Genomic DNA, 10,866 nt, shown 5'->3' with positions numbered 1-10,866 from the left:
AAACAAATATCAGTCCGTGCTTAGGCCCAAATTTAAAACTTGTTATTAATAAAAGGGAAAGCACTTTGCACCATTATCGTAATGAAAAACATAAAACAGATACAAAAGGCCACTCCAACGTATTAAAGTCAGGTTAGTACAAGCTTTGTTGGACAAACCAATTTTATACCGATTGAAATAGACACAACTTCCATGCCCCTCACCTTGTCTCTCTTCTTTGTCCTCATCGCCAAAGGCAAAACCAGAACAAGAATTTGCAGTTGCAGTTTGTATGTCAGTAACCACATCAGTACACGAACAAAGGTAAATAGTACCATCTGCTAGTTTTCTCAGTTCATTTATTGACTCTAGAGTTGATATAAAAAACGGGTCATCTTTGTTGACTCTTGGCAGCTGAGGATATATCATAGACTTTGTATAATTGTATTACACTGAGTGAATGGAAATGAGGGTTCTTAGTGCTTTACCAAACCATAGCGGCAACATCTTTGAGCGTGTGCATTAATATTAAACATTCTATAGATGATAAAACATCATAGTGTTTGACCAGTGCAGGTTTCACCTATTGAGATGATTCACATTTTTAATTTGTTGAGTTGCTGATAATATATATTGAAACATATTCTTTCTTTCTTTTGGCTCAAGAACATATTCCAGTATTATGTTTGGATTAGCTTCTTTTTTTCTTATGATAGAAATAGCCTTTTGGATATAACATATGATTACAAAATTTTCTTTAAACAACCAACCTTATAAACACAATTGCTATAAACTAAAACACCTGGGTAGAAAACCCCTGCTATAAGATTTTGATCCCACATACGGGCCTTCGGTTGGTCAGACAGCAAAAATCATCGTGGTGAGCTAATATGTAACTTAAGTAAAGCTAATTAACAAGTTCATAGAGCCATAAGCCAAGAATAGAATCAAACTCAATGCATCTATGTTAGCACGTCCACAAAGGTTAGATTATTAAGTTGAACTCGGAGGTGATTTTTGGGCTACATGATCTACTTGGTTAAATTACTTTCCTATCAATCAGACACAATGAAACATTTACCTAACCCCAGATAACCCACCAACCAATCATATATATATTGGGAAAGAGAAAAAGTTAAAGGCCAGGGTAGGCTACCTCTTTCCAAGGCAAGGGCACAGACCTTGGCAAAGGCAGCCAATCAAATAATTAATGAGAAAAATACAAGCTCTGCATACGCTCCACCATCTTCTTTATGCATGAGTGGCTGTGGGCCTGAAACAATCAATGTTGCACAATCCAACAGATCTCACCATCTCCCCAAAGCTGCAACCACAAAACAGAAAAGTGAAGTCAAAAAACATCATCAAATGCTTCATTTTAACTCACTAAACTACACTGAACAAGGTTTGTATCTGACCGGTCAATACTATTTCTAGCTTTTTCAGGTATATCTGCTCCATGATATGCCTTCTCAGGGCGATCAATACTCTTTCTTGATTTATCTCTCCTATCTATGCTGGCTCTTGACTTCTCTTTATGGTCAGTGACTGTGCTTGCACCAGGCTTTTCTTTCTGATCAACACTCCTCAAATTCTCCCTAAGATCCATGCTCGGCCTGGATTTCTCCCGAAAATCTATGCTGTTCCTTGGTTTGTCCTGTGGATCAGGAATATGACCAGATCCTGTTTTTTGATGTAGTGACTTCTCGATGACTGTAACGAATTTCTTGAGGTGCTTTATATATTGAGGGTAAAGTTCCAAATCACAGTGGTTTCCTCCTTTAATCCACAAGGGTTCATACTTCTGTTTACAATTTTCCCAAAGTTGCTTCCCGTGGGAGCAATCCACTACATCATCAGCTGTTCCCTAAAATATAAAAGGCAATACAAAAAACCATGACACTCTGTAAACGTAATTGAAAGTTGAAACACAAACTTTAGTTGCATCTCGTAATTCCATATGCTCACTTACAAACATAGTTGAGTATGTAAGAAATTATCTATCTCATAACTATGTTACCAAATATCTAAAATAAATACTGACCATATGCGCGCAGTATGTGTACTCACATCACAGTTGAAAAACATTCCAACCCATAAATATTTCCAAAATATCTACAAAGACTGGCTGAAATACTGACCAATGACATATGATACTAGCATACTAATTGGTGCAAGAATTTCAAATACGTTGGCATATTTGAGACAGACAAGGTAATTGTGGCTGGAAAATGCATATAGGAAGCTCAATCAGTGATCAGCAACAATGGTCGAGAATCAGTCATTAAAAACCTAATTTATAATCAGAATAGCTAAAAATAACATTAGCAAGTTTATATGTTCCAATGAATTTATTAAGTGTGAATGATAAGAACATGAACAGAAACCAAAACAAAATTATAAACACCAGCGACAAATATAAGTTTGGGGGAACGAGGAGGAGGAAGTGACCTAGTGCACAAGGCTCCTTCCTATTTAGGTCTGAGGAGAGTAGACGAAAGAAAAATACAAACTGACCAAAGAAATATTTAACAAGAAACTATAGAAAAGAAGTCATATAATTACTTCAATATTGCAGCATCTTCTATACAATGGTATATATAAATACCGTAAGAAATGAGAAGAATACTCACGTGAATCACAAGAACTGGACAATTCACCAAGGGAATTTTATCTATGTTCTGCATCAAAAGCAGATCAATAATATTAAAATGGACGAAAATTGAACATTGTTGATTACGATTCACCCATTAGCATTGATAAAGGTAAAACCTTGTAAATGTCAAACCAGTATGTGCGCTTCACAGGATACATGACACGAAGGCCTGATAAGATTGGACTGTGGAGAATCACAGCCCTAAGGTTTGGTAAACGAGAAGCCAAATCTATAGTTGGTCCACTACCAACAGATTGACCATACAGAACAATATCTTCCTCTTTTGCCCCATACTTCTCCTGCAGGCATTTATAAACAGCTTCTATATCTGCATAAGTGTTCTGCTCACTAGGCTGTCCAGAAGAAAAAAATATCAAATTGTTAATCCAAGCTACCTTTCAGGAAGCAATCTCTACCCCTAATTTCTTTCCCCCTTTTTTCCCTTCTATCTTTATTAAAAATTTTCAGTAGAAAAATCTTTCTTAAATTTAAAATAAATTACTCATCTCTTCCCTAAGATTCTAAAATAATACTATCCCTCCTCTTCCTTTACATATACTGTCCACCTAAGAGATGAATGAGTTACACTTTATTAATCATTTTCAATATATTCGAACTCTTAAAAAGAAGTGAATGATTATGAATAATACTTCTCCTAATGACATTTGATCTTATTCGACAACTAGTTCTACAATCACAAAAATTGCTCAAGACTAATTATTATTCATCGTGTCAGGCATCGAAATTAGGAGGAAAAATCAAACTAATTACATTAAAATGAAATCAGATATTTGTCTTTCAGCTGTGTATTCTAAAATAAAACGGGAATAGAATGTAATATAAACATCTTTGAGGGAATGGAATACAATTTATTGTAAAGTTACTTGTAAAATCTGAGTAAAATTTTAGTAATATAAAGATTTCATTAAACAGTTATGCAAACCTCGGTGAGAATACAATAATTTATGCATTTATTTAAATTAAAGATTACTATTAAATTCAAATTATAGTTAATATATAAAGGTTACTATTTGAAGTTCAAATGAAATAAGGGTGTGTTTGGGTAGCAATTGGTAGTCCCAAACGAACTTTAATATTCCATCATACGTTACGTCAAGCATATTTAACATTTCTTTTTTCTCCATCCAGTTAGAAGCAAAAAGAAAAATTCAGCCCCAAACTTTAATTTAATTAAACGTTACTATGAGTTGTTTTCTCTTAACTCCCAGTTAGTTTAACTCATGTCAACTTCCTGACTAGTATCCATCACACACTAAGGAGTATAACACTTTTAAAATTCTTAAAATCTGCCTCAAAAAAATTATTGTTATATTATAAATAAAGATACACAACTCGGAAAGTAATACTCTCACCCTCAATGAGACATATTTAATATTCTTTCTTTCGAATGCCAGCACCTAATCAAAAAAACAATCTCGCAATCATCTCGACCTACTTTCCTTTATCTCTCACATACAAGAGTCCTCTTCTTTTATTTTATTAATTTTTAACTTACATATGCCTATTTCTAAATTAATTTTCAATACTTTTTAAATAAAACTACCAACATTGAAAAATAAACTTATATCAGTTTAAAAATTAAATTAGGTATTTCTAAATTTAAAATATAGTTTTATATGTTTAAGAATAACCACTAGAATTATATTATTAAAAATATTTATTTACTTTGAATTTTATTCATATAAATAAAAACCTGTATCTCATATTCACTACTAATATACTGATAAACTTACTAATATAAAAAGATAATAAAAGTATACATACCTTCCCAGATGACTGTCCATATCCAGAATAGTCATAACTACAGAGAGGAAAACAGATATTTTTTCAGAAATTTTCATAGGTTTCCGGTCAGGCGCACAAATAGAACCAAAAAAAAATCCCATTTCAGCCTCTCTGAAAAGGGAAATGGGTATAGTCTAAAATTCAATCCTTAAAGAAGAAAATTAGGTCCCCAAATACAATTAATCAAAGCTATAACTCGACCAACAAATGCTATTTCAAGAAAGCATGTGATAATTTCCATTTTTCAGGAAAATTAAGAAAACTATGTTATCTCTCTCACAATACAATACCTAATTTTGCCATTTAAGAAACCATTCAGTCTTTTTGCCAATTTAGTGAAGAAGAACATATTTGAATAATTCAAAGACTGAACTTTAAACATACAAGGTAGAAGTTCTTTTCCCCCCAAAAGCTTCAGTTTCCTTAAACAAAATTTCATTCGAACCATGTGGATGGAAAATATAAACTTCAATTGTTTGCACTAATGACGTAATTAAGAAACCAAAAAAAAATCTAAAATGGTAAACATAATCTAAATATGGAAGCAAATTTACACAAAAAAAAGTGAACCAACAACCAAAATAGCATTATAATTGAATGAACAAATAGATAAAAGAAAAAAAAATGAAAGGTTTGAGAAAGTAACCCCATGAGGTTAACTCGGAGGTGGAGACTCAGTTCGCTGAACAACTCGTACATCTGACCCAGATCAGCGGCGTTACCGTGCGAGTAAAGCAAAGTCAACGAAGCCGTCGGGTTCTTAATATACATCGCCACAACACTGTTCCCTCTCTCCGTGCGCACCTTCAAAACGTCGACGTTTTCCCTCGTCGCCACCTCCACCATCTTCGCCCTCCCATCCGCCTCCTCCGCCACCGTGTACGACGGCGGATCCGGCGGAAAGAACGCAAACTTCGCCGCCATGGAGGAGGTCACAGCTCCCATCGAAACACAGAAAAAAGAAATAAACAGAATATTTTAGAAATTAAAAACTAAAATTAAAGATTAAATGTTGGGCTAATTTTGAAAGACTGAAACAATGGAAGGTTCTGGAGTGAGTGGAGGTGATTATATTCATGTGGTGACCTGGGAAGTGTTTGGTTGGAGAGACAAACACAAAAGGAAAGTTGCCATTTAACGTTTTATTTTAGGGTTTTTCTTTTTGGATAATCACTCACTTTCCTTCTTTTTCAAATTGTAATTCATTATTATTACTTAAATTTCTTAAAAGTATCAAAACTCAAACACACTTTTTCTTCTTTAACTCTATGCAAATCACATAAGATCTTTCTCTTCTATTTTAAATTAAGCTTAATTAATCTTTTATATATTTGATTATTTCTAATTTGGTTTTTTATTAAACTTGTTAGTTTATTAAATATTTAACTATTTTATATCTTCTAATTGAACTTTGTTTAATATATTTTTTTTTGTAAAGTAGGTAAGTTAAGTGTTACCTTATTTTACCTAATTGTTTTCATGTGTTAATAAATATAAGATTCAACTTAAGAGTTGAATTTATTTTTGTCTAAAATTGCTATATTTTAGTTTTGAAACTTATACAATAAATTGATATAGTAATTTAATCAAATAACATTGAATTACTTTCTTTCATTTCGAATAACGTTTTAAATTGACATATGAGTACAGTAAACATTCTAAATTGGCATATGAGTATAGTAAATATTCGTTTAAGTTCACATTTTGGTCTTTACAGTTTGATGTGAACTTAATTGAGATGCAGACTTATAAAAATTTTAAGAGTCATATTACAATATGAAATATTAGGAGTCATATAATATAATTATAATATGAAATATTGTGAGTGTTGAAAAAAAAAAAAAATATATATATATATATATATATATGTGTGTGTGTGTAATAAAATATAAAGTCAATGACTTTACGAGATTTTTTTCTAAAAATAAAGTCACACAATTATTGATCCAAAAATTTTATTTTTTAACCTGCGAAATAAGACGAGTTGTAAACTTAAACGAATGTTTAGTGTATTTGAATTAGGAACATAACAAATATAATAAAAAGAAATCAAATACCAACTTAAAACATCCTAAAAATTTAACTCAAATATATATTAAAATCAAATTATATCAAGAAAAAGTGACGAATTATAACCTTATATGAAAGTTTAGAAAAAAAAAACATATATATAACACTATTTTATATTAATACAAAACATCATATTTCATAAAAAAATAATTTAAAAAAGAAAATTCTAATCCAAAATTAGTTCATATGAAATTAAAATTAATTCTAAAAAAATATTATGAAACTTTATGTACAAATTAACTTTATCTTTTAGAAAATGTCATCTTACTTATTTTCCTATTTTTACTTCCTAAAGATATTCATAAAATTGCATCTAGATGTAATTTTAGCGTTACAGATTTAAAAGAACATTTGTATAACGTAGTTTCTAATATTCAGAAATTCGTATTTAAGTTCCTTAAACTAGTTACTAATTGCCATCCCTAATTTAACATCAAGTCATAAATTTATGTATTAAAATAGCAGTAAGTTAGTTATTGCTTTTAAGAATTAAAGTAACAATTAATACAGAGTTTGACATTAATCAAATCAATTTTGACCAGATTTTAATTACGATTTGACTGAATCTAAAGTGAAAATTTAAAATGGTTATAAAAAATATAATGATAGTTTAACTTACTTTTGACGGTAGTTGAAGTAGTAGATTAGAAATAAGGAAAGATATAAAAAGTAATAGAATTTGGAAAATAATGTGAGGATGAATATTAAAAATATTTTAAAATTAAAATGATAGATAAAACAATATTCTAAAAACTCAATACAATTTTTTTGAAGATTTTGGTGCTGGATGAGCTGTGTTTGGGGGAGCGTGGATTCTGAGGAGAGAGGGATTTCTGGCACTCATGAAGAAGAAGTTGGCACGTGGGAAAGGAGGGAATGATTGGGTGGAATGGCGATGTTTCAGAGAGTAATGGTCACCGTTCTTCTATGTTGGCCACGTGTTCATTTTTGAATTTGGTCGTTTACGAAAGTTAATTCGAATAAAAGATTCTACAGCTTAAATCATTACTACCGGTTAACCATCATATTCATATTATGACTTAACATAGCTTTAGTTTTTTTTTTTCTTATTTATAAATAAAATATTTAATTCGTGACTTAATTTCTCCATTTTTATTTATTTTTTAATTCATATAGTTAAACTATATATATATATGTTTTGTCTTTAAGTTTATAATATATATATATATATATATATATATATATATATATATATATTGTTTCGGGTGCAGACATTGGACGTCTATCTTAAACACTTTGATTTGTTTTTCCTTTCTCTTTTTGTCGTCGTTCGGTCTTCCCTTCTTCTCCCACTCGATTGTTCAGATTGGGATACCTGTCAATTATGCTTCAATGCTTAAGTAAATGTGAGTTCGTTCAAGATTAACGATTAATGTTGTGATAAATGCGAAGTAAAATTCCTTGCAAACTTACATTGGGTCCTATTTGATATGGGTCTGGGATTAAGGTTTCCTTAATTGAGACCCAATTGCTTTTCAAACTTGATTACTGACCTATTTTACCCTAATTACAGGTGTCTAATTCTTTTGTTGCGATCGCTCGACCGACTTGGCCGTGCATGTGCAACTTCACCGGCCGTGACATTGTGCCCTAACAATCGGATGAGAAGGACAAGTCATGACCGGTGTTGCCAAGAGCCACAGTGTTCAGTCACGCTTGTAAGCATCTAAGAATGGTCTCAATATGATTTTCAGTTAGTCATTGGCAAAGCAAATGCGGTACGAGCTCAACCGGTCGGCTCTCACGATCTGCGACTGCTTGGTTGTTGAGTTCTTATTATCACTCTGAATAAATTGCCTCATCAACAAGTCACGACTTCAAACCTCAATCGTTGGATCGCTAGACAACTGGCGACGTGGTTGGGGTACATAGTTTGGTGTCGATCGATGTGTGTGAACTTCAAGCGTCGATCGACTATTATGGGGGATAAGACCCTACTATGTGTGTGTGTGTTGTTAATCCAATGAGACAAAATGTTTTATCTTTACGTGTGATTGCTTCAAAATAAGAACTAAAATATTTGGGGGGGGGGGGGGGGGGAATAGTTATATATTTTATCTCTAAAGTGCTATTTTTACTATTATTGTATATAAAAATATGGTTTTGTTAAGATTATTATTATTTATTTATAAAATATAAAATAAAAAGAAATGTCAAAGTTAAATGTTACGGTATCGAACAATGCGGAAACACATGATCGTGACATTGGAAATTAAATAGAAGTAGGTAAAAGAGCAAGAGAAATAACACACAAGGATTTACGTGGAAAACCTCTTTTGAATGTAAGAGGAAAAACCACGGGACGATAATGAACAAAGTTTCACTATGAAAAGAAGAGTACAAAGCTCTTGAATATGAACAAGAATCCTCACCAAAGTACTCTCAAGTGTATATTACAAAGTGTGTCTCTCTAAATGTTTCTCTATATTTTTTTCAAGTTATGGAGATGTTATGTATAGGCTTTAAAACTGAACCAGTAAATAAATCATATGAAAAGTCTTCATAAACTGAACTCGTAAATAGGTCATATTAAAAGTCTTCAAGACTTAACTAGTAAATAGGCTATATGAAGAGTTTTAAAACTTAAGCAGAGTAATAATTAATAATTAGTGCTTAAGTAACGTGTGATATTATGAATTAAATGAGAATCACATATTCTAACACTAAATAAAACTAAAATATCTTTAAGCCGAAGAAATACAACATATAAAAAGAAACTAGTTAATAAAACATAAATCTTGATAGAAGCTTCAAAAATCATGGTAAGATAATTCACTTCAAGAAAATTCTTGATTGGAAACCAATTTATAAACCAAAAAATAATTAGTCACTGTAATGATCAATTTAAATACTAATTTACAAAATAAAAAATTAATAATTACTAAAATAGTCACTATTATAAATAAAAAATTATAATTGGTTACTAAATTAGTTACTAATTAATTAGAAACCAATTTAGTAACTAAGCTATTTTGGTAAGCAAAACCTAGGTAGCTAATTTTTAGTAACTAACTTCCTTTGGTAGCCGAAACCATAATAGCTAATATAAACCAATTTAGTAATTATTTTAGTAATAAATATTTTTTAATTTTTTTAAATTAGTATCTAAATTGGTTACTATAGTTACTAATCATTATTAGTACTAAAATTGGTACTATTTGAAAGTTTTCTTGTAGTGATTTATAACCAATACAATTTCTTTATTTCTAAAATTGCTTTTATTTGTAATTATATTTCCAAGTATAAGATGTAAAAAATAATTTTTTCTTCAAATAGTTTTTTTTAAGTATTTTTATATTGAATAAAGACAAAATGATATATTAAAATATATTTATTTTCATTACTTTTTTAGTTATAAATATTCAATAAAAATTTAGATTTTTTAAAATATTTCAAAAATGCAATAAAGAGAGAAAATAAGATTATATATAATTATAATTTTCAAAATAAGTGAATGAGTAGAAAAAAAATCTAATAAAAAGTACTACTTATTTAAACAAATTTTAATTTAAAAGTTCATCTCTATATTGTCCAACTAAAGAATATATATATATATATATATATATATATATATATATATATATATATATATATATATATATATATATATATATAAGTTCACCTAAAATTAATATAAAATTTATTTTGTTTACAACCGGATAGGTATTGATATTAAAATAAATTTTTAGTTAAAAATTTAAGATTATATAATTTGTATTTGTTTATTTATATGGAGCAAATGATATTTAAATTGATACGATGAATTTTATCTAACTTTTATTTCTTTTAAAGATAAATAAATACACAAATTATATGAATTTATATACTATAATTAACTATACTATGCTAAATTAATTAGTAAAACAAAAATGGTAACCGAGTCATTATAATTTAGGTATTAAGCAATAATCAAAGCACATAAATATAAAATATGTATTTTATGGTCCTTCTACATGCACTCTTTTATACTCACATATAACATACAATCATTGCAAGCATATAGATCATAAATAAACACAGAAAATACTAGCAATTTTAAAATAACTATGTAGCTTTTTAGTCTTACAATTAACATCAGTCACCAAGCAACTAGCACAAACATATATTGGTAACCATAGGCACGACCTCTAAAGGACTAGTGTATTGACTAGTGTTATGAGATTCTACACCTACCTATGCTTAACCACTTTTACCTCTCAGAAGCTATAACTATAATATGTTTGAGCCTCTCTCTATCCATAGAGAATGGCAAGGTAAATTAAGTATCTCTCCTGAGTTCGACTATTATCGATATTTTAGATATGAACTTCCAACGACCCCATAACTAGTTCTTG

The 10,866-nt window shown here is 30.0% G+C and overlaps 1 protein-coding gene across 1 annotated transcript; it reads right to left on the bottom strand.

Moving 5' to 3' along the window:
* Window positions 1–904: 904 nt before the first annotated feature.
* Window positions 905–5,560, bottom strand: LOC114182154 (uncharacterized). Its single transcript, XM_028068937.2, has 6 exons — window positions 5,088–5,560; window positions 4,421–4,457; window positions 2,752–2,988; window positions 2,613–2,660; window positions 1,398–1,846; window positions 905–1,303 (listed from the first exon to the last, which is right to left on the bottom strand). The coding sequence occupies exons 1-6, from the start codon at window positions 5,384–5,386 to the stop codon at window positions 1,231–1,233; spliced, it is 1,143 nt and encodes a 380-aa protein (XP_027924738.1). The 5' UTR covers window positions 5,387–5,560; the 3' UTR covers window positions 905–1,230.
* Between the last annotated feature and the right edge of the window lie 5,306 nt (window positions 5,561–10,866).

The sequence above is a fragment of the Vigna unguiculata genome, chromosome 4 (assembly GCF_037176805.1).
Source record: "Vigna unguiculata cultivar grain cowpea cultivar isolate G323 ecotype 2 chromosome 4, ASM3717680v1, whole genome shotgun sequence".
NCBI classification, from domain to species: domain Eukaryota; kingdom Viridiplantae; phylum Streptophyta; class Magnoliopsida; order Fabales; family Fabaceae; genus Vigna; species Vigna unguiculata.
This window is presented reverse-complemented; position numbering and strand designations above follow the sequence as displayed.

Excerpts from the sequence above, each read along its gene's own strand:
- LOC114182154 (XM_028068937.2), bottom strand. The coding sequence starts at position 5,386 with ATGGGAGCTGTGACCTCCTCCATGGCGGCGAAGTTTGCGTTCTTTCCG. Across the intron at positions 2,989-4,420 it reads ATGGACAGTCATCTGGGAAG|CCTAGTGAGCAGAACACTTA; the intron begins GTATGTATACTT and ends TCTTCTGGACAG. Across the intron at positions 1,304-1,397 it reads GCTAGAAATAGTATTGACCG|CTTTGGGGAGATGGTGAGAT; the intron begins GTCAGATACAAA and ends TTGTGGTTGCAG.